This window comes from Topomyia yanbarensis, chromosome 3, assembly GCF_030247195.1.
Source record: "Topomyia yanbarensis strain Yona2022 chromosome 3, ASM3024719v1, whole genome shotgun sequence".
NCBI lineage: Eukaryota > Metazoa > Arthropoda > Insecta > Diptera > Culicidae > Topomyia > Topomyia yanbarensis.
Genome location: NC_080672.1, coordinates 292,447,184 through 292,472,154, shown reverse-complemented (window position 1 = coordinate 292,472,154; position 24,971 = coordinate 292,447,184). Strand labels below are relative to the sequence as shown.

Genomic DNA, 24,971 nt, shown 5'->3' with positions numbered 1-24,971 from the left:
AGCATCAAAAATAAAAATTCTATTTTTAATTTTTCCTATAGTTTATATGAGAAATTTCTGTGTGGCCGCCCTAAGTTTGGACAAATCGATCCAGCCATCTCTGAGAAAAATGAGTGACATTATTTGACACATACGCACATACATACACACACACATATACACACACATACATACACACATACACACACACATACAGACTTTTTCCGATCTCGACGAACTGCGTCGAATGGGATATGACACTCGGCCCCCCGGGCCGGGATTAGGTTGACGTTTTTCAGAGTGATTGCATAATCTTTCTATATGAGAAAGGCAAAAATAATATATATATATATACAAAAAATGAGTCAACTTTTGGTTTTATGAATAATATTCATAAAGTTGGGAACTAGTTCAGGTACAGAAAATGGATTTGGAAATAACGTAGGAAACCGCGACTGAAATTCACAAAACAAAAACAAATATTACGACAAATAAAAATTTTATGGGGGTGTTACTGAAAGAAGAATGGAACTTAAACTTTTCGTAACGTAAAATGTGTTGTTCCAGAATTTATGGCACTATATTCACGATTTTGGGAACATTTTGTTTCCGTGTGATCTTCTGTATCAATCTATCCGTCATCAAGTAAAACTTGACACTTTAAAAAGTTTTGTGAAGACACCATATAAGCATGATCTTAAGGGGCTACACCACAGTAGAACACGAAAAATAGGCATATAATTTCTAAAATTTTCCTGAACGCAATAAAGAGGTGAATCGAGATTTCGTTAAATAATTTTGGATTTATAATACTAGTTATGAAGAAAAAAAAATTTTTTTCAGGTATTTTGTCACAAGATAGCAGTTATGCAGGATTTTCCCGTAGGCGGAAAGGATCCACGGCCAGAAGCCTGTCTCCCGTAATTTTTAGCCTAGAGCCCAAAACTAAAGTTTTTCGATTCCTTATAACAATAGCAAGAGACGTTTTCCGATATCTTGATTTTTCGCGAAATGGCGTTCTTTTTAGTAAAACAAAAAACGCAAAAAATAATTAAAAAAACGACATAAAATTTTTGATTAAAAATAAACTAATTATTAAAAAAATAAAATCCTACGCACGATTAAAAATTATTTGTTTGAGTTACGTTTCCGGCCAGCTTAAAAATGTGGTTGAAGTTTTCAGTACGCTCGGAGTATAAAAAATAAGGTAAAACATTTATATGTTATTGTCGCCTGTGGTTTTTTGGTATGTAGTTTTGAATATATTCTGCACTTCCCACAAACCTGAACCCGCACTTTCAAAGTGCGAGTGATCTCAAAACTACGAGTTGTCAAAACATATGTATTTCAAGTGATAGAGATGGTACGTTTATATGCAGACCAGTCGAACTAACCTGTCTATGAAAAGAATTTAAAGGAAGAATGGAAAGTGCGCAGTGCTGTTAGAATTCTGTTTTTAGTGCCACAAGCACTACATTTTTTTAGCGTTACATTTCTGGCCAGCTCAAAAAAGTGGTTTCGAGAAAAACACGGTTAACGTTTTCAGTGCGCAGAGGGTATATATTAGACTGGTTCAATTTTTGACTTTTAGCTCCACCAGGTTCTACTGATTTCTTTTATGGTCCTTAGTAATTGTGCAAATTTTGGTACCGATTGGTTGTGTCTACGGACCCTCCAAAAATTTCAAAGTTTATATGGAAGTTTGTATGGAAAATCGGTAAAAATTGAAAATAAATTCTCAAAAAATCACTTCATCAATCAATTAATCAGAACACTATATATTTCTAAAGGTATTCTTCTACTGAACACATTCGGGGAACATTGCAAGTTTATGAAAATTCATTAAGAAAAGTTATTAACTAAAGAAGCAGTATGACTTCAAAACAAGTGGATTTTATTAGTAACCATAGCAACCCTGTTTGAATAGCTACATCGTTATACAAGTGTAAACTAGACTTGACAGCCACCGCTCGCGTATGGCAGATACAGCTATTCAAACAGGGTTGCTATGGTTACTAATAAAATCCACTTGTTTTGAAGTCATACTGCTTCTTTAATTAATAACTTTTCTCAACGAATTTTCATAAACTTTTAATGTTCCACGAATGTGTTCAGTAGAAGATTACCTTTAGAAATGTATAGTGTTCTGATTAATTGACTGATTTTTAAAGAATTTGTTTTCAATGTTAAATTTTTCATACAAGCTTCCATATAAACTTTGAAATTTTTGGAGGGTCCGTAGACACAACCGATTGGTACCAAAATTTGCACAATTACTCAGGGCCATAAAAGGAATCAGTAGAGCCTGGTGGAGCTAAAAGTCAAAAATTGAACCAGTCTAGTATACCTACGAGGCGTTGCGGTAGAATTAAAAATTTAAACATTTCAGTGATGGATCCAGGGGGATGGTCCTGGGGGTCCGGACCCCTCCCGAAATCTTTTAATTTGTTGAGAAATTCTTTCTATTTACTTCGATCTAAACTCAAATTCGTTCTAAACCAAATTCGACCATCAAAAATTAATTTAGTTAAATGAGGTTATTACATATTACGTATTGTACAATGACCATTTCAAAATCGAAATTTCGGACCCCCTCCGAAATTTTTGTCTGCATCCGCCTCTGAAATATGTATATGTTATTGTCGCCTTTCATATGTTTAGGGCCCTAAAGTATAAATCAACTTCGATTTTATAAAAATTCTAGAGTGGTTTAACCCTTTAAGCACCACATCGATACCGGCATAGTTGAAGCGTGAAATCTAGGCGGCTTGTTATTTGTAACTGTCATAACGGGGCTATGTATCTAATGAGTGATTCCATGCAAAATTAATAACAGAACAAGCTTTCCGTAAAACTTGTTAACATGTAACCATGCTGCGCATGCTCATACTACATGACTGTATCGGGCAGTTATTTTTAAAACTGCATTCCTTCTCAACTGCTCGGGTGTCCAGTACGGTAAAGTAGGTAGACAATTTTTGAGCAAATCAAGTGTAATTTCAAAACAACATGGCCCGCAACGCAATGCTTTCCCGGATGGAAACTATCTGTACCGAGGTGATGGGAATGCCGGAGATTTTTCTCGAAGATGACGACGAAACCGACGACAATGATGGATTGGATGAGCCGGACGAAGAATTAGTGGAGGACATTCCAGCGGATGCAGATGAAGATCTCGAGACAGAAGATGCTGAAAATTCTAGCGATAAAATAGGAAATCGCTCAGACAAAGAGAAGGGCGTATCTGTTAAGGTACGCGTTTCATTCAAGGTCACATCATTAATGCTAAAGGGGATTTGTTTGGCTTTTTCTTGAAAAGGTTAACTGTGATGACAAAAAACAGCAACGATATGCTAAATGGATATCACGAGCTCTGCGCGCAGCAGTAAACCCTATTGGTAAGAATACCTAATATCGAGAAACGATAGTTAGTTTTCATGTTAATGAAATCCTCCGACTAGTTTCCAGATTTAATCTAAACCTAAAGGTTAATCTCGATCTAAATGTGGCCAATAAAGGCAAAACTAGCAAAGAGACAGATGATCAAAGCAAAACCAAACCGGCAGAATGTAAGAAACCGAACCCCACCCCGGACCAGCTGAGGAGGCGTGCCGAGCTCACTCGAATTAGAGAAGTATACTACGACTGTAGCTGTCTACTCTGAACAATAACAACTATTCATATGCGCTTATGTTACAGCTTGAAAAGGAGAACAAAAGCCTTGAAAAAGTGTTTAGAAAAATCGTATCAGGTAAATACACAACCGATCATTAAAAAAAAGTTTTGACTAGAAAGATCACATTTAATAACCACAAATACTTACATAATACTTGCCAATTCCATACCATGAATGAAACTTTTACATTGAATTACTTAGGAGACTTTGGTGCATGTCCTTATCTATATCTATATATATATATATATATATATATATATATATATATATATATATATATATATATATATATATATATATATATATATATATATATATATATATATATATATATATATATATATATATATATATATATATATATATATATATATATATATATATATATATATATATATATATATATATATATATATATATATATATATATATATATATAATTTATGGACACCCAAACAGCTTAAACGATTGCCGTCAAAATTTATACATACTAGGCATTTGTTCTGGAGCGTGTTTGTGTGCTATTAGTTGAAGATTATCTGCCCGCCAGATGGCGCTTCGGAACAAATTCAACGAAATAGGTGTTTTCCTCCTATTTCGTTGAAAATCGCAGCAACGCGCGATTGGTATTAGGTAGTAGTTTATAAAAAATAAATGCTCGCCGAAGCTTCCCCGGAGATTTGACGTAAACTTGCATTTTTTTAAACTTTTCAAGAGTGTGCACACTTGTTTGATACTCCAATGTGGTGTTAAATGCGCACTATAACCGTAAAGTTGAATACTGCCATGCTAACCCTTTTGCTATTAGAGCTGACATCCGTTTTAACTACAGACGCTTTGTACACAGACTAGCGAAGTGTCAAAATTTGCTGCCAAACGGGCATGAGCGTTTTGTGAGAGGAGATGGGATCATCCGCGAAGCTAGGTTACGTTCACGGTTGCTAGTTCTACTGTTTTTGTCTCCGCAAGTCTGTGTATGAAGTGTCTGTAGTTTTAACTGTGTGCTAAGGATCACAAACACGCAAACGCAAAATTTTGAGTATACCCCAAACAACTCAAAAGTACCTTACTGCACGGAAGACCTCGACTGAGTCGAATCTCTCGTTTTGTTTTTGGCTTTGAGTTATTTTATTTTTGCGTGCAGAACAATACAACAATAAATGTAAGTAATATCATTGCTTAGTAATGACACTTTAACTGCTCGTGTAAGACTAACAGCACCGGAGCGTGGGTAAAAGCGATTTGCTAACCGCCATCATAACACGACACCGCACCGGCGGTTCGTAAACAGGTTGGGAAATGGAAACTTATCGTTTCGGTTTATAGCAAGTGCGTATATTTGATAACTTCTTCCAACTGACGGCAACGTTGCTATTCGTAGAAAGGAAGCAAAGCAAAGGAAAATGTAAAAAATAGGGTCTCGCGATGATTGAATTAAATAACACTTATTTAAGGTTTACTGAAATTACAACAGAATTATTGAAATTAAAAGTTTATTGTTGTTTTAATGAAAATATATTTTCAAACCTTGATTCACACCAATTATTTTGTCGTTTGATGCAAAGAACAGTATTTGTTTGAATTCAATAACACATATTTATGATCATGCTGTATATTTACTGCGTGAAAGTAAAAATAAGTGCATCGAAGTAACTTGGATTGAACTGGTAGATATAGCATTATGTCAAGCTGTCATGATGTGTCCCAGGATCAGATTGATGGGTCAAATCAAAAAACTAAAAATCTGCATAGAATGTATGAGGAAACACTGCGAACAAATGGAACTGTGGAAAGTAAGATTCAAAAAGAAAGGCAATGCGTGAATTTTTCTTGTGCAAAAGTCTTTAATTCAGGTCCAATAGTAAGTGCAAGATAACGACCATAATGGTTTGCCACACACTCTGCAGCGCTTGGTTCAGAAAAGAATACCTAAAAAGAACTTGGACGGACACAGATCACACCTGTTACATCATCACCATCTAGTTTCAGGCGGTGGTTCATCATATTTTCGGGGGATAATATGATGTTGTGGTGTATAGTGAAATGTATGAACGTGAATGCACTACCATAATAATGTGTTGACTAAAAGCCATTTTTTTCATTGTACCAAAACAGTAGTTTAACAATAATTTATACTACAGTCTAATATGACATTAGAGTAAGGTGGGGCAAAAGTGCGCACCTAACAGTTTTCATAAGATTGCAGTTAGAAGAAAAGCACCACGATATCGGATATATTACAAATATGTACCTTTATCATATAGCTTCAAAACGTATTACTAGAAATCTCTTGTTTTGGGTTGTAATTCGAGAAATAAACATTTTTTTATAAACACGCAAATGCGCACTTTTGCTCCATGATCGGGGCAAAAGTGCGCATAGCGCGGGGCAAGAGTACGTACTGCTTAAATAACTTATTTACGACCACCAACAGACAAAGCTAATCAATGCTTGGATTTACATCCCCTCTGTTTCTCTATGATTTAAAGGTAGTTCCATCTGCCAGGTTTGAAATTGTTTATATTTTTTGTAATACTGTAAAAGTTGATCTTCGTATCTTCAAATCGAGTCGTTCGTGTCATAACAAATGGATAGACAATTAAATGATTTTTTTGAAAATATTTCTATAGGTTTTCAAAATTTATATTTATTTCTGCTTTCTTAAATTTTTGTTTTTCTGCTCTGAGTGTTCGACAGTCAGTTTACGTTTCATATTGGAACACTGTTTTTTTCTCTTGAGCTGCAGATGTCAGCCTTTCTTTAACAGGAGAGCTAGTTATTATTTCGGATTTTTGTCCTTTCTTTCGTCGTTGTTGTGGGTCCTTTCTTCTAGGAAGTGGGCGCATCGCTGCTGGTGACACGTTAGCCGACTTGCTGAGATCCAATGCTTGAACATCCAAATCTTCAAAACAGTTTCTCTTTTTGAATCGCAATGCACCAGAGGTCGACGGATATGAATTGGGCACTGAATGAATTATTGGTGCATCGTATACCTGTGGTACAAATGTTTGTAGTGGCGTAGCATTACTCGGCATGGGTATCTGGATTTCGGAAATTGTGCAAGATTGATTCGATTCTTGCGGAATGTCCGTTACTAAACACGGTTGAAAGTCACCATCATCAAACACATCCGGGTTGAAAGGTTCAATTCCACATGTTTTGAACGCAGTGATAGCTTTCTCAATAGTGGCACATTTACGATAGGCTATGCCGAACAATTCTGCAATTAGGTATTGTGTAATGACCCTACCTGGGTTATTAGTCATCCATGTACTACAAGCCTCTGAAAAATGGGTCTTTAGGGATTTAAAAAAGCAACGATCTAAAGGCTGTATCTTGTGGCTGCTGTGTGGCGGGATTGATAACATTACAATCCCATTGTCACGACAGTACAATATGGCCTCCAGATTCAGATGAGAACTGTGATTGTCCAAGATTAATAAAACAGGGTCATTCACCGCTGCCTTCACCTCCTTGTGGAAATGTCTCAGCCACTCCAAGAATAGTACACTATTCATATAACCAGTGTCTGACACAAGCAAAAGAGACCCTATAGGTGCCCCATTCAAGAGCAAAGGGTTTAGACGCTTTCGTTTGAAAATCAGTGCAGGGGGAACATAATTTCCAGTTGCACTCATGGCGCACACAGCGGTGGTAAGTTCACCCCTTTCCGTTGAACTAACTTTGCCGACGGCTTTTTTACCAGTACTGGCGATTACTTTTGGGGGACAATTGGGAACTGTCGACATACCCGTTTCATCCATATTATATTGCCGATTTGGAGGAAATTTATACTTCGTTTTTGCATCGAACAAATTTTGGAAAAATATTTTGACCTGCTCTTTGTTGAATCCCATGATTCGGGCCAAACTGGTTTGCTGAGGTGTTCTCAAAGATAGAAGATGTTTCTTCATGAAAGTAAGTGCCCAATCTTTCCCTGCCAATTTCGTGCCCTGATTGAATCTATGCTGCACTTTGTTTTCTTCAGCAAACTGAAAAGCCAAGCGTCGCAAGTCGGTGAAAGTCAAACCGTAAAACGCCCTGTCCAGTGCTCTACAATGCTCGGCTAGTTCTTCCGACTGTTGACAAGTGAAAACTGGTCTAAATCGTCCGTGCTTCTGATTGGTAAATCCCTGCAGAAACGTGATTGTGATTATGTATGGAAAACCTCTACAAATAAATTAAGTATCTCACCAATTTAAGCCTCTTCCTCAAACATGCATCCGAAATGCCGAGATCTGCCGCAATCTGTCGCTTAGAGTCCCCATTCCGAAGTCTTTGACGGGCTGTTTCCAGCATATCTGCTGTACATACCTTCCGGTTTTTTTTTCTCTTGTAGGTCCTAGAAGGATTGTTTAAATTTTTAATCTTCTTGAACAGATATGTAATGCGCACTCTTGCCCCACGATTGCTGCGCACTCTTGCCCCGTCGTATGTTTTTTAACAGATTTCATTGCTTCAAAAATCACGGAATATTTTTCATCAAAACTAATGCGTTTACAGAACTACCATATATTGAAGGTTTTTTGGGTAGTATAGTTTTCGAGGTTCTCAATCATTCAAAGAACGATTTTGTAATCCCCAAAAATGGAAAAATTAGATCAAAATAGCGTAAAATGCTACTTACCTCATAACTTCACGCCACTAAAATGAAACCATTCATGTTTACATGTGTGATCAGCTGACCTAACTATGTGTCAAATTCATACAGTGTTGCCGGGTTTTCATACTTGTATGTTTCAGAAAGTTCAATGCGCACTTTTACCCCATGCGCACTGTTACCCCACCTTACTCTACAATACAAAATCAATAAATTTTAACCTTTCTCCATAAAATTTCAAAATTCACTAATTTTGTGAAAAAGGAGATGGCGGGGTTGGACGGTAGTACATTATAAAAATTGATATTTTAATACATTCAAACATTTCTTATATTGCTCATAGAAACAGTAACACGAAATGTTAATTAACTAATTTATTGTTGGACAATAAAATTGATTGTTGCAAGAAATTTTATTACAAATTTACTAGAAGAATTCCACGTCGAACAATGTAGAAATATTCTATGATTCAAGGATAATTACTTTTGTTAATTCGTTTTTGACTTACTCCGAGAATTTTATCCAAACTGTTGATACATGGATGTGGATTTGACGACCAATTTGGTAAGCAGCAAACGTCACGCTCAAAAATGTTCGAACGATCGACTGTTTAATCTTCCTATGAATATGACCTGTGTCAGGCCATGATAAACGCCGGAGGATCCTTTGGCTCGGTCTATGCACAGACAAACAGACCTAACAGACTGATTTGAGAAGTACATCGACCATATTCAAAGGAGCACATCTGAACATTACATTACCTTATGCTACCTACTGTCGCTTCAGCTCATCGCATCGCAAAAAGCGATGCATTTAACAGGCGAAGCTCTAGTAGAATTTCAAATTGTTTGCGTTAAAAGTGTTTACCATATTAAACTCTGGTTAGGAATTTTGCACTACCCCGCAGGACCATTGTTTGAAAGCAAGATTCCGTGTTGTAATTTGCCATACTGATAAATTGGAACCAAATTTATAATTTTAAACAGTAAGTGATAATTTGATTCCATCTTTGGAATTACCGTATCGATGACAAAATGTTGGATTAAATTGATACACTGTATCAATTTGCCACAAATTCGTGTGTATCAATTTGCCCCAGGGTACGCACTTAATGTTTATTTCTTGAAGTAGATGTAGTTGTAGTTAGTATTTCATTTCCAGTGATACAACCGATTCTAATTGGAAATGGTTGTGTTATTGGCGCCGGAATACTACAAGTTAAGCTCAGCCGGAATGTTGGCTGGTTCTAATTTGCATTCCGGCTTTAGTGACACATTTTAGTTATAATCGGTTTTATCAATGGAGCCGGAATATGGACTAAAACCAGCCAGAATTCCGGCTCATTTCCGATTGAACTTTACTGGGTGTACGAAAAGTCCGTATACCGATTACTAGAAGTCTGTTGGCCGATAGTAGCGCCGGCTAGCGGCTAGTTGTTGCTTGCTGATGTCCGGAGAAACTATTGTTGGCTTAGCGCAGTTCATAGCTGTCACGAAAGAGATGGCAATACTCCTTTTGTTCACGAGCACTAGATGTGTTTGGTGAATATTGGTTTGGAACTCCCCCTCAACGTGAATTTTGATAATTGTCTTTTAAGCACAAAGCTCGGATCTATATTGGGAATGTGCCATTTGAGCCAACCACTACTGATTCCTGATTCTAGTTCTGAGTTAGACGAGATGTGATGACTATATCAACGTAATCAACCTCGTGTATCAACCTCGGAAAACAACGCAGTTTACTTCAGCAAGTTAATATCATTATTGAAGCCACGCATAAAATGCTACCACTTCATTATTTTTGTTTTACTGTATACTATTCTACCCAAGTTGTACAGTAATGTTTCCATTTCGAGTGGGTACAGTCCAGCGTACCAAGTATTCCTGAATAAGCCCACTACTCTGCGATTCAAAATCGCCTTTGAAAAATCTTAAAACGCAGATATATTTACCCAACTATACTCTGCAATATTACCACAGATGACGGACATTTGGGCTAAAAATTTATGTAAAAATCTGTCTAAACATCTATTATCTGGGGTATAGCAGGATTCTCACATAGATTAAGGCGCAAATTTTCTCTCATGCGAATATATTTTACTGTAGTGTCCGAAGGACGTATGTCAGATGGCTTTCATATAATTTAGTAAAACCCAGCTTTCTCTGGCTTTTTTTATTGTCTCCTCTTCAAAGGCTTCGAAACAGGCCCGATGAGAGGGGGGGTCAGCCGGGGCAATTGCCCTGGGGCCCGGGTCGCGTTTGGGGGCCCGAATTTTTATCCGGAAGATGGGTGAAAACGTCTGGTATTCATAGAAGAGCAAGAAAAATAAGAATTGCAATTTCTTTGTAATTATTCATCCTATTAAATTGTCATATGATGAAAGCGGAGAAAAATTTGAAAGACATTTTAATCTAATAACTTGAGAATTCGAAATTGTGGATACCAGAGCTTTATTTTATATTTAACTTTTTTTATTTCGACTATGTTAGTCACATTTTCTTTTTACATTTTAACGACATTCAATTAGCTAGAGATTACTGGGTAGGGAAATTTATGAAAATTAGAGCCATAGTACTCAAGTGAGAGCAAGGATGTGAAGTAAACAGATCGGAAAACTAGAAGTGGCAGGGTCATTAGAACAGGCTTAATATCGTACGGGCTTAATCTTTGTCTTCTGTTAATGAGGGTCGAGCTTAGGCAGTATAACTACGAATCACCCGAGTGCACTAACATGTGTCCTGGTATCGATAGACGTGTCCATCTTTACCGTGACAACCGACGATATATTTAACATTTGTTAAAACAAACGTTCTTAGAGGAGTTGTCTACTTTATGTACTAGGTCAACAAAACCGAGTTTTTTGTTTGAATTGGCAGAATACTTTACAAAACGTTCAGAAGCCAATTCAATGTATTTTCGAAGAGAACAGCGCCAAACAGAAATGCAAGCACACGGACGTATCCGTCCTCTTCTGCGTTCGTTTCTTTACTGGTGGTACCGGTTGTTGGATTGCAGACACTGGGAGTATTTTATTGAGTGAATATTTGTTTCTGTAAGATCCACAAATCTTGGTTTTGAAGCTTTTTGTGGTTTGGCATAAGATAACGATGTGCTGTTAGCGGTTATAGTAGGCGGACTTTTCTTAGCTACTTCTGTACAATGTTTTAGGTGGTGCAGTGTTTTTTGGAGAATTTGCGCATAGGAATCTGCCCTGGGTGCATAACCGGTGTTGTCTGATGAGATGTTCCATGTTCGGTTAATATGCATAAAATGGTTTTGTAAAAAGGAATTAGTTTGTTCACAAGCATTCTCACCACAGGAAAAGGATTAGAATTACCCTGGAAAATGTTCCTCAATGTTATTAAATCCATTTCTCCGTACCTTGATATAAACTTTTTTTTTATCGCCATGTCAGGAGTGGGCAGAGATAAATCGTGTAAGCGCACCTGTTTAGAGCCGTTGTCTATATATACGGGGATGCTTTAGTTAACGTTGCCGCATTCGTTGGCGTGTTGTATGTTGTTTCGCGTAACGAATGACTGTGATTAATGTTTTATATGGTGCAATTGTAGGATATTAGCTCCTGCCACATTGAGCACCTTTTTCACTTTTAGTAATTGTTTCACTTCTCGAATAGCTGGTCTCAAAGAACATTTCCAAAAAAACAATAGCAACACAATTTATCAACAGTGGGGCTAGTTTTTGCCGGGGATCTATGGCGGAACGATTTTAGCTTGGACTCCGGGAGGGATGAGTAGGTAGACTGACCTTAATTAACCGGTAATTGAAATAAATTTTTATTTGTATATTTGTATTTTTATAGCACGTTAAAATAATTTTTCGCCAAAAATGCTTTGTGTTAAGATGGAACACTAATTTTGGGCGTCGCTAGAGATGTTTGTGATATCCATAAGAAGCCAATTGCTATGTGCCAAATAAGGAAATCAAATCAGTTCAATTCAGTCACCAGTACTAGCAGTCGTTTGCCCGCTGTACTCGCAGTTGGTTTATTTGCGTTTAATTCCTTATTACTGCGTTCTGTGTAATTTTTTGTCTATTACTGCATATTCCAACAGCGTATTAAAACCGACTTCTACATTAAAACATCACATTCCTTTCCAAAAAAAACCTTCATAAAAGCTGTGATTAGAAAATTTTCTCGGTTGTTCTATATTTTCAATCCTACAACGGTTTTGTGGGGTACATTTGTACCCCAGAGCTATTTGCAATCCCTGTTATTCCGTTACGGTTTATTTTAACTGCAAGCAAACTTTATCATAAATCAATTTGATTATTAAACTTCCATTAAAGCTGGTGCAACCTATTTGTTTCACTTAAATAACCTAACAGTGCCTGCTTAAAATTTGTCTGGGGTACAAATGTACCCCACAAAACCGTTTACGTTAGTGTTTTATCATGTGTATATAATTCGGAAAATTTATTATATCTTTTTTATAAGCAAAATATTTTTTGGTTTTGATGTCAAAATATGATTTGTATATAATATGTACTACGCACCACTCAATTCCTCATCTTCTGTAGCCCAAGTTCTGGAACGTACAATGCACTGGTCTGTTCCTTCATCGCCTATTTTAACTTCGTTACTGCATATTGCTGTATATTTACTATTTGTATTGTATTTGTATTTGGTGTTCAAACAAGCATCGGAATAAATGCACTTTTTGGTCGGTTTTTGAATTATTTACTATTTGTTCAAAAGGCAATTTAATAATATTTACAACGCCGTATAGATAGTAAAAATCGGTTAGAAGCTTCCGATGTTATAGCAATATTAAGGTTAAAAAGGGATTTTTAGGACAAATTGTATAAAAATGAAAATGTGCATAAAAAATTTGCAAAGCACGATTATTTTTGAAAAGGCTGCTTTGATTGGCTTATTTTTGAATAAAACTATCTAATTTAATTATAAATTCAATAAAAACTAGGCATATTAGAGCGGTTTTAATTCTGGGGTACGAATGTACCCCACAAAACCGTTTACGTATAGAAAAAGTTACGAAACCGTTGTAGGGTTAAACGAGAATTACGAGCTGAATTTGCTACCTTATTCTTGCTAACAACAAAAGCTAAAAACTGCTCCACCGCTACCAACTGATAAATCTACCCGTGAATCATTTTGTCTAAACCACAGAAGCAAAATATCGTAGGGGACCCCGGGGCTAGTTGGCGGTTGAGGTAAGTTGGCGGAATCCCTTTTTCTCTGTTTCAATTAGACATATAGCGCTGGCTCTTCTTGTGTATCTTAAGTTAGGTAAAACCCGTTATCCAATGTGTTTTTGTTGCAAAACGATTTGTTTGGTGGAAGTTGTGGGTGATATTGTGTTTTCGAGTATACCACGTAAATGTTCTAAATTTTAAATGCTTTGCGTTATTTAGAGTGATTTAAAATCTATTTCCCGAATGATTATATTTTTCGACAGCGCGTGAAAAGAGCATCCGTATAGATATTACATCTATCCACAAACAAAAGTAATTTTTTAAATAATTTTTAATAAAATATGCGGTTGAGGCAATTTGGCGGTGCTGCACGTGGGATAAGTTGGCGGTACTATTTACAGTGCAATAAAATCATGAAATATTTTTATTTCTGGAATTCACTCCAAAGTAAGAAAATCTTTTTCTTGTGTATCTCGCCAATGTAGGAGACATTTATTCCGGCCAATTGCATAAAAAATTTCGAAAATTTTCTTTTGTATAGGGAGTACGCGTCAAAGTCAAAATTCCGGGGTATTGAAACTGAAATATAATAGCAAATGTCGGTTAATATACAGTTTTCTCGAAAAGACATTCAGCACGTTCCAAAAGGACCCTTGAAGTAATTGAATCTCCATTTGATTGCTTAGTTTTTGGCGTATACTCACATACCGCCAACTTACCCCGGGGCCGGGGTAAGTTAGCGGGTTTTCCGCGTCACATATTTTTGTCTCTAAAAATGGAGACAATGCATCAAACACTTTAAAAAAATCGGCGATAAAAATTGAAACCAAAAAATCCCGCCAACTAGCCCCAGTCTCCCTTACTTCAACCTACTGTGTCGAACGTGAATAAAAATGAATGACGATCAAAGCGGAAAATGGCCGTACTGTGGTCAAACTGTATTCCTGTTTACTTTACGAGGTGTCCCTTAAAATCACCTGTTGGAGAAGTTAAAAATATCAAATTTGCAAATGGAGGTAAAGATGATCAATGTCTATACCTTACAATTTCATAGTTGGACATAGTGTACTGATTATTTTTCAGACTAATAATCAAGTAGAAGCGTTTATTGCGCAAAATTAAATATATCATTGAATGTGGCAACATGAAGTCAGTACCTCTGTATATATAAAGGCGATGACACAAACGTGGTGCGAATACACGGATTATCTCCATATACCTCTAATAAGGTTGTTAACCATTGTGTACATTTTTAACAGGGCAAAAGAGTACCCGGGAACCCGCTAATTGAAAAACACGTAACCATAGCAATTTTAGCAACAGCAACATAGTTTGATATATGAATGAATATATACAAGTCCTCTAATCAAGATTCAAATAAGTAAGTTGAGAAGGGCCCGTCAGTAACACTAGCCTTGGGGCCCGCCGCCGCTCTCGACGGCCCTGCTTCGAAATACAAAAAACGAAAGTCTTCGAATCCAATCGTTCGTGAAAACTGGTTCCGCAAAACAATCGTTGAATGGTCGAAAAGCTTCATTCACCGCAAGTCTGTTCGTAATATCTAGGATGAGATCTTCTTCATTGCACTCCTGATTCGGAGCCGTCGTAGTATGTGCTTTAGACAATAACTGCCGGGCAAACATTAGTTCATAGAATTCTATGAATTCTCATAATTATTATTACATAGAAAATTTTAACATATTTGAACAAAAAATGTCTTATTGAATTCAATTATACAATGTTTATTGCTTCAATCGGCAAAATTAATGGTACGAACATTTTTTGCATTCAAACAATAATTAACTTTTAATCTCAATAAACATTTCCAGTTGGAATAATGTTGCAATCATTTCAATAATATAATTTTTGGAAAAGAGAACGATATTTGTTACTGAAATGATTTTATTGAATTCAATAAATAAATGTATTTTCTTTCTAGCTATATTTTTTCACTGAATTAAATCCATATAATTAATTTTTTTTTTTAAATACTTTATAGCATGATTGCAAAAAAATGTAACGTAACTATAATAACAACTACCGGTGTGAAAACAGATTATTATTTTGGCAACCTATTTACCAACGACCGGTGCGAAAACGGGTGTCTAAATATATTATTATCGTTTAGCGTAATCAAAATACACACGCATTTGCTTACGCACCGGTGCTGATAGTCTAAGGGTCCCTAATATTCAGCTTACCACTTATATTTTTGTGTCATCATACGAGTACGAGACAGTTTTCAAAGCGAGAAAAACCTCCCCGAATCCATCTCGATCGAGGGCATTACAATTCTCATGTTCGATTGAAATGACACGGACAGATAAACAAAAGATAATGTGCAAACAAAGGATTGAGATGTTGAGTACCTAATCCAGAGATTCAGTGTGTTTAGCCGTGACGACACCACCTAGCTCGCTACAGAAAGTAAGCCATGGGGCCCTATTCTCACAGTCACGTCACTTGGTGACTAGAAGAAAATTTCCTTCTAGTCACTAGGTGACTGTGAGAATAGGGCCCATGATTTGATAAGTATTTAAATGGGGTTCTGGATACCACAATAATCGGATTTAATTTTAAGAACCAAATAAATAACTCTAATATTTTTGCAATATACTGCCGTGATATATGCAAAACAGTCCCATACACATAATGTATTGATACTATACCATTTTTAAATTTTTTTATTAATTTATTGTCGTGAAACAAGAGTAGACCGTTTTGTTACAATGATAAAATAAATAGTATACACTTAAAATATAAATTACTAATAGCTAAACTAAACACTATGTATCTGGTTTTGATTGCATTACTTTTGGATGTTCTTTATTATCGAATAGATTTTTTTTTAATTTACATTTTGCCATTGTTAAGTCAATAGGTACGCAGTGCTTGTGGTAAGTTGCCATCGTCTAATTTAATGGTCAAAACTTGGCATAGTTTGTACGATAATTGCTTGTGGTAAATGTATTCCGGTTTCGTAACTGCCGGTGAAGTATTTTAAAAGTAAGTTAAGATTTAGGCTATTTTTACTACCGCAACCTTGTGATGTACCGAGTATTGGTAGAAAAGCGTCTCACTCTTCCCTTGTTCTATGTTCATCTTTAGCAATGCCGTATGTCCGTCCCCTAGTAACAGTTGAGGTTTTATGATAGTTTTACAGCCACTCATAAAACTTAGATTGCACTTGTAGCATGCTATAAAACTTCAATTGTTACTTGGGTCTTTTCCAATCCAGTTTTGCAATGGCGATTTTGTGCCTCTTTTTCACAACCATTTTAAACATATTTCTATTTTGAATTTTGTTATTATAAGTTACTTTAATTTTATGGAAAATGATCACAAATCACGGTTTGCGTACAATTTGTGAGCAATGCATCAATGGATGAGTCGAATTTGCTATTTCAGCTTAAGGTGTCCGTCTTGGACACAGTTCCCCTGTGCGTTCATGTCAGAATATTGTTCATTAATATTTCTTTTTCACAGAATACACGGATATGAAGAACAAACTAACTCAAAAAAGTGGAGAATTGGAAGAGGTAAGGTAACCTAGAAACAGCAGTTTACTGTTCAGAATCTAACCTAATGCGAATTTAGCCCTGGGCAGCAACGTACTTACTTTGTCGGAACCGGTGTTCTGAGTTACCGACAAGTTCTATATGCTCGCGTTGCTTTCAATGCGTTTTTTCCAGCGTTATTTTCCGTTTCATAAATGTTAAAGTCAACAAAATAATTAAAGGGTTGTGTACAAGACACGACCGCAATTACATTGAAAATGCAGCATTATTAACCCTTAAAGGCGCAAATCAATTTTTACCATTATATATTCGTCCTAATAAAGACAGTTTGCTAATAACTATGTTTTGGGATACGGGACGAGAATCTTTTGAAACAATTCGAATCTTGTCGGCGATTCGTTTCTGCTGCATACACACAGACGAACATTCCTCTTTCGCAGCTCATGTCAAATGAGCACTATGTAACACAAGGCTATCTCTTTTATCAACTTTTTGGTGCAGATGGAAGACCATCCTTTTCTACGACAAATAAAAACATTTTCATCATTCTTTTTGGTGTGGCTTTCGCTTAGTTGCAGGGTTGCAACATTCACTGATTTCCTTAAAATTTTTGCAAAAACCATCGGGTTGATAGATTACTTTGAAGAATATTTTCATTTATTATGATGCACTGGTAAAGGTACAGAATTACCAAGCACAAACTTAATACAAGTTAATAAAAGGAATTTTCTAATTGAATTCTTTTTCCATTATATATTCGTCCCAATAAGGACGGTTTGCTAGTAACTATGTTTCGGGATACGTGACGAGAATCCTATGGAACGATTTGAGCCTTGCCTGCACGGATGATACGCACGGTATAAAACAGCAATTTGCCATCTCGGTTCTGTTTCGCCATCGTCGTTTGAAACTGCGAACAAAATCCTTCCAGCGCTACACAGACAAACGTTCCCCTTCCGTAGCTCGTGATCTAATGAAAGATCTAACAGCTATCCTACAAGCAACAATAGCGATAATCCAACTGGTTCTGCCAGCAGAGCAGGCATGCCAATGAAGGAATTCGATCAAAAACATTCCTTTTATATCAAGCGATGAAATGTGCAGGACGCTTATGAATGTCGACATGAGTCCGTGTTAGGAAAAATCTTGTTTTCCCTATTTATTGCATATTTACGGATTTTTCAATAGTGTGCTAATAAAATACGCAGATAAATTTGATAACAATTTTTTACTGGTAATTTTCAGAATCGGTTGGTGTTCGAATCATGGAAATCCATCAATAATTTATTAAACGTAAGCGAAAACTTTCTCTGTTTTCTTACATTTTCCCAATGTTTTTACAATAATACGGATTTTTGAATAGTGTACTGTTGAAATACCAATTTATAGTTGCAACCAATTTTTAAGTTGGACTTCTCTGAATCTATTAATATTCAAATGACGCAAATCCATCAAAAATTAACAGCGCTACAGTCGTTTAAAATCAGCCACATTTTCGTGACGCAGTTCGAAATCAGATTTTAGTTTTACACCTAGCCTCAGCCCCATATAGTAGAGTAAAGCATTTTCAATGCTAAAATTTTTTCTGGAAAATCGGTGATTTTGTGGAAATTTCGAGGCCTATTTTCCTATGTTACCGACAGTCAGAGTAACTGTGGCACCACAGATATCGCGAATTGTGATATAGATATTTGCAAGAATCAATAAAAATAAATCAAATAAAATCAATTTATTTGCAAGAATGCATGCACGAGGCATTTTATGTGGATTATGTGTATGTCTGTCTTGTTGTAAGCAATGAAGGGAGTGTTAAGTTACTTTTCAATATAGAAGTTCCCTGTTTGATGGGTTTTTACTACCGTAACAAGAAGTCAATAGTGTAATTCTTAATCGGTTGAAACAACCATTACCGACACTACACGGTTTAACTACCCGACCAGGAGAATATAAATGGCCAATAACCCGATAACACTATTTTCTGGTATCATACCAAAATCTGGTATATATTGATTATTAATACCTCATTGTGGTGTTAAGCAGGTATTGAACACTCTTCAATACCTGCTTAATACCTCAACGAGGTATAACACTTTTTTTTAGTATTATTTATGTATTCCAGTCATTTTTACGAATACCAAATCAATACCTTATTAAATACCTCCATACAGTGAATTTTGTTATTGGAAGGTTGAAAAGGTTTTGTTATTATTCAGGTATTATAATAACTCATTTAATTATTAACTAGTTATTCATAGTACAGCGCGAATTTGTTAGTTGGGTCACGACTGCGCCTCAACTAGCGAATCGTATCCGTTAATTGGGGCAACTGACAGCTGACAAAAATTACCCAAGGGAAACGCTGATTTTTTCTTTTCTTTCATAAAAAACAAACGGAAATATTTTACAATTCACAAGTTGGCTGTTTCCTTCCAGTTTAAAGTTGTTTTTTTTTGTGACAAAGTATGTCATTAGTGTTCTTTTTGCCATCAATTACTTTTTAATAAATTCCTTCACATCAAACAGGAAATGGATACACCGTCGGGAAAAAGCCGATAAAGCACAAACATACTATGTTGCCACTAACTAAAAAAAGATTGGATAATATGATTGAATACATCAGAGATGACCTTCAAAAGTTACTAAACTAACGTCTCTGCGACACAAACTAATTGATGCTGAATGGAAGAATCGAAATATTTAACACATTTATTTCACTAAAATCATTCCGAAACATGAATTCAAAAAATAAAATTTAATTGAATTTCAAAGTATGATTTTTCTGGATCGCCACAGAAATCAGCCAATGAACCCCTTGAAATCAATGACATTCAAACGTCAATCAGTTTTTGACTTTCAGTTTTGACATAAGAGTGTCTTTTAGTTGGGGCATGCCCCAACTAGCGAACACCCAACTAACGAATTTGCGCTGTATATGTCTCAATTATTATTTCAGGTATTTTACCTCTTATGCAAGGCTCCTCAATACCGCCTTTTTCGGCGGAGAACTGTTTAGGCGATTATTATACTGAAGGATGCCAGTCCGATTTTTACGTTTGAAGTTTATGTCCGATTTTTGCATTCTAATATAATTAAAGTGGGTTTTACCAAGATTATTTCCGTCGCTCGTATCAGAACATGTGAAATTCTATCATCAGACAATAAACACGTCGCTATGTTGTTTACGTCAAATATAATTTTCATTTTTTCTAAGCGTGTAGTCTTTAAAAAGATTTAGAAAGACTATCTTCAAAAATGTGACAGAATCTACCGAGTGCTATGTTCAATTTTCAAATAACATAACTCAGTTCGAATGAGACACATCACTCAGTAGGCCCTGTCGCACTTGGGGAAAATGTACGCTGGGGTAAAAAGCCTTTTTTCGTCCTGTTTCCATTAGGGACCATTCATAAATTACGTAACGCAAAAATTGCCCTAAATTGACTCCCCCCTCCCCCTATGTAACAAGTTGTCACAAATTTTTCCATCCCCTCCTCCCCAGTTACGTAACAAATTCCAAGAAAAAAATTTTTTTTCTTCGATGAAAACATGTTACGTAACGATCTAACCCCCTCTCCCCTATGTCACAACTTGTCGTACCCCCTCCCCCCCCCCTAAAAGCGTTACGTAATTTATGAATGGTCCCTTATCGCCCTACCCATTTGAAGTTGTTAGAGCAGCGACTGCCATCTTTGTTCAACGCGTTGGCTCAAATGGTAGTGGGATAATTGGGACGTTCGGTTTGTGTAAGTATTGTACCATTCTCAGACCATTGTTGTCCAAAAATTGGTTCTTAGAAACGAAACAATTGTGCTGATACCAATTTTCGTACATTCCACCGCATATAGACCGCGTAGTTCATGAAAAAGTGCTCTCCCTAACAGGATCACAATGGGCTCTTTACCCTATCTTATGTTCGTTAAACCATTTAACAAAACATTTTTTATTTATATTCAGTATCAACAAAAGCTATCCTGCATGGAATCAAAGATCAGTCAGTTAACAGCCAGTAAGATAACTATTACTTTTAGTCATATCCATCAATTTCACTAACAAATGTTAACATTCTTTCAGGCAATAGCTCACTCGAGAAAAAAATAGCAACTGAACGAGTTAATAGCAGTGGCATGCAAGAGAACATTTCCAAATTGAAAAAAGAAATCTCCAACTCCCAGAACGAGGTAGAGTCATCAAACAAACAAATCGTAATTAAGACAGCTGAAGTCGAACGACTAGAGAATAAACTAGCTGAACTGCAGAAACGGTGTAAGCTCTCAAACATTTTATTAAGGGACCATTAATAAATTACGTGACACTTCTAGGGTGGGAGGAAAGGCTACGATAAAATGTGACATGTTGTGACATGTGGAGATGAGAAAGTAAGCTAGAACGTTACGTAACATGTTTTTACTGATATTTTTTTTAAAGAATTATTACAAGGAAGGAGAGGGAGTCAATTTTGAGCAATTTTTGCGTTACGTAATTTATGAACAACATTGCACTCTACGGTGAACGCGAGTAATATTCCAAGCTGTGTTTAATTGTTACCTGGATGGTTACAGAAGGAATGAAAGAGAGCATACTAGTTTAACATAGCTCATTAGATAATAAAAAGCGATGAAAGCTATCCAAAATGTTATCGACTTCGCTCTGAATCGAAATTCTGCCTGGTTCCAGCGCATATTCATGTTTCTTTCTAAGTCACCACCAATTTGGTTAACTAAAATCTCTAGATGAACCCTAGAACGGTGCACTTGAGTTTTCCACCTTAGAACGTTGCACTGGGGTAAAAATATACCCCACGCGTTTGATCGCAATTTTCGCAGGCAAAATTGCAAACAAAGGAAATGTATAATACATCATTTTCTTCGTTTTTTAATTGCAAAGACAGCAGTGTAAGTGAAAATACGGAATTTATTGAATCAATGATACATAAATTGGTTTGAACAAAATAAAAACTGAATAAATCGCGGTTTTGACTTTTTTCATAAACATTACTAAAACTTTGCGAATTTTCAACCGATTTGAAAAAAAATCAAATTTTTCTAAAAGTTGAAAGAATGGTCTAGAAACGCAATAAAATGGAATTTTGATATTTTTTAAAAAGTGCAATTATTTGGAAGAGTGAAAGTTAAAAAATCGGGTTTTGGAAAATACCTGGCCAGCAATACATTGGTAACACGCAACGTTACTGTTACAGCAGTAATTGTGCGCAAATTATACTTGCGAGCCATTGCTTTGAAAAACTATAAAAAATAAACAATACAGCAATAAAAATCAGCAAAAAATGAGAACGATTTTTCGTTCCGCTTCAAAATTAAATTAATTGAATAAATGACTAAAAACGATTATAAAATGCTAATTGTTACTTACGTAGTAAAGCAACCAGTATTTAAACTGGTATTGTCACGAAGCCCATTTCCACTGACAGCACGAAACCTGACGAAACACTAACGGCAACTGTGCACTGGGGTACAAATGTACCCCACGCCAACTTTGACACCTGCTTCTACGAAAGATATAAGCAAACTGGCTATACCACCTTTTCCTACTCTTGAACTTTGGTTAGGGTTCCAGGTCGGAAAATGCCGAATTCTCGTCTTTACATTGCTCCAAAGAAGGCGTGGGGTACATTTTTACACCAGTGCAACGTTCTAGGGTTAAAGTATCATCAGAGGGGCATCCCTATTTGCACGGGACTAGGAATGAATTCGACAACAACAACATTGTTACACGGTTGCGTTTCGGCTTCGCCTTATCAGAAATCGACACTAACTTTTTGTCGGAATAGATTAGCGCCGGCTTGACCCAAATCCCTAAAACTAAAACACATTTTGTGTTTCAATTGAACGACTGATCAAACGTGATGTCCCGTCCGAGTAGAAGTTCTGTTTATGCCGATGAGACACAGTGAAGCCGAAACTTGTCTTGGCTTAGCAGGCCTATGCGAAAGCCAATTTTCCGCCTTATGGTGAAATATAGCATAGAACAACAACATTGTCAACTTAATAAAAAAATAATATTCAATTTATTTCAGATGAAGATGAAATAAACCAAGTACAGGAAAAATTATCAGAAGTTCTCAAACAAGTATAAACAACAAATTGAATTAATTTCTACCTGTAAAGCGGTATTTCTATGTATTGCAGAAACAATCCATCCTAACTACCAAGGACGCAGAAATCATTTGCTTGACTGAGCAGCTAAGGCTTCTGCAGGATGACAAGTCTCAATCGGAGATCAAATATCAAAAGACACTTCAGGAGCACACACAGCAGAGAACACAAATGGAGCTGAAAAACGTAGAACTGATGCAGCGAAATCGTGAACTGAGTTCCTTCGCTAATAGGTAGGTAAAGGATAACGTACGTGCGATCGCAAACTTAAATGTGTACAATTATTTCTAGAGAAACATCGCAAACGGGTAATCAAACTAAGAGAGAGCCCTCGGGGCAAATTTTGGCGTCTAGCTATTCGTGCCCAATATGTGCATGTATGTTTAAAAACTTGGGTGATCTGCAAATCCACACCGAAAATTGTGGTACTTGACCTCGTTGATTTGATTGAAGTTGAAGAGCTTGAGTTTCCATAACCATAGGTATTAAAACTTTTTATTAAGTATACATGTAAAAATTCATCATGAACAGTAAAAAATATAGGCGAAGTAATGCCAATCTTCAATAAGGCCGGAATCATTCCTTTGTAAAGTCCCTGAACTTCTTCCTTTCGAATAACCTCGTGCATACAATGAAGCATATGTCTACACATGAAATGCTGCCTATTTCGGGCAAGGCCGTCAGTATGGAACACCAACAGAACACTGTGGTTTTGTGAAATTTTAAATATAAGTTGAATGCAGATTTATCTCTAACTAGCTAATATTCGTCGCGCCTTGCTGCCACAATCAACGAAATAGGAATAAAACACAATTTGTTCCGAAGCGACATCGACATCCCCAATCAATAGCACACAAACACGCTCCATAACAAATGTCTACTACGTATAAATTTTTACGGCAATCGGTAAAGCCGTTTGGGAGTCCATAAATCATATCCATACAAACATTGACTTTTATTTATATAGATAGATAGATAGATAGATGGATAGATAGACAGATATTATTCGAAGCTAAGGCGACGGACGGAATATTTTTTTCGGGAGACTGAGAAATCAGTGGACCCTAGGTGGGGAATTGGTGGAAAAATGAACACGTTAAGTAAAGTCATTGTTTTCTAACTAATAAGTGGTTGAGATACTACAATCACCTTATATGTTTCTTGTTAAGCATGTTTTGAACATATTTGGTAAAAATACTTCGACATGAACGCATTTTCTCAAACATTATTTTTGATTTCAAAACATGTCCAAGAAATAGACATGTTTGTAGCGTGAGGGTAAAATGAACACCTTCTAGCAAGCTGCAAAATGTCCTGTATGTATGCAATGCGTAGCGTTGGAAAGCATTTTCCGAGCAATACTGATGTCCTAGCGGATCATGAGCATTCCATACACACAGGGCATTTTGCGGGCAAAACAAAAACTTGTCACGGAAAAATTAATTTTTTATGACGTAATATTAAACAATTTACAATCCTGTGGCATCGAAAAACATCTACTAACTTGGGATTATCCATGGGTGATTAAACTTAGGATCTGCTGAAAAACGGTGAAGATATAGCAACTTAAGGTTAGCGTTCCTACTAATTTTGAGACTTGGTACTTAGAGTGGCAAGATGGTTCATATTGCCCCACTACAACCTGTTCATTTTACCCCCCCCCCCCCCCCCAGACATTTTATTTTTAAACAGCCGTTCCGATTGAGCCATTTTGTCTTGATCCCTATTTATTTCTACAAGAGGCTCAATCACTATGATGAAACACCATTTTCAGAATAAAATCAAAATTCATCTCAAAAGACCTTTTTTTCTACATGCCGAATTTAACATCAGCGACAAATATGAACGCCGATTTTGGTTTTTATCGTATTTATTTCACATTCGACAGCTTTTTATCAAAAGAAATC

At 36.3% G+C, this 24,971-nt stretch overlaps 1 protein-coding gene across 3 annotated transcripts; it reads left to right on the top strand.

Moving 5' to 3' along the window:
• Positions 1–2,928: 2,928 nt before the first annotated feature.
• LOC131689737 (uncharacterized protein MCAP_0864-like) lies at positions 2,929–23,943 on the top strand. Of its 3 annotated transcripts, XM_058975028.1 has the most exons (10): positions 2,929–3,231; positions 3,299–3,377; positions 3,441–3,613; positions 3,679–3,730; positions 16,920–16,972; positions 20,906–20,957; positions 21,023–21,214; positions 22,986–23,038; positions 23,098–23,297; positions 23,356–23,943. In XM_058975028.1, the coding sequence occupies exons 1-10, from the start codon at positions 2,989–2,991 to the stop codon at positions 23,495–23,497; spliced, it is 1,239 nt and encodes a 412-aa protein (XP_058831011.1). In that variant the 5' UTR covers positions 2,929–2,988; the 3' UTR covers positions 23,498–23,943. The 3 variants fall into 3 exon arrangements, with proteins under 3 accessions (XP_058831011.1, XP_058831012.1, XP_058831013.1); XM_058975029.1 differs by lacking the exons at positions 23,098–23,297; positions 23,356–23,943 and adding an exon at positions 21,271–21,327; XM_058975030.1 differs by lacking the exons at positions 22,986–23,038; positions 23,098–23,297; positions 23,356–23,943 and adding exons at positions 21,271–21,327; positions 21,389–21,722.
• The last annotated feature ends 1,028 nt before the right edge of the window (positions 23,944–24,971 follow it).

Excerpts from the sequence above, each read along its gene's own strand:
- LOC131689737 (XM_058975028.1), top strand. The coding sequence starts at position 2,989 with ATGGCCCGCAACGCAATGCTTTCCCGGATGGAAACTATCTGTACCGAG. Across the intron at positions 3,378-3,440 it reads CGCAGCAGTAAACCCTATTG|TTTCCAGATTTAATCTAAAC; the intron begins GTAAGAATACCT and ends TCCTCCGACTAG. Across the intron at positions 23,039-23,097 it reads TATCAGAAGTTCTCAAACAA|AAACAATCCATCCTAACTAC; the intron begins GTATAAACAACA and ends TATGTATTGCAG.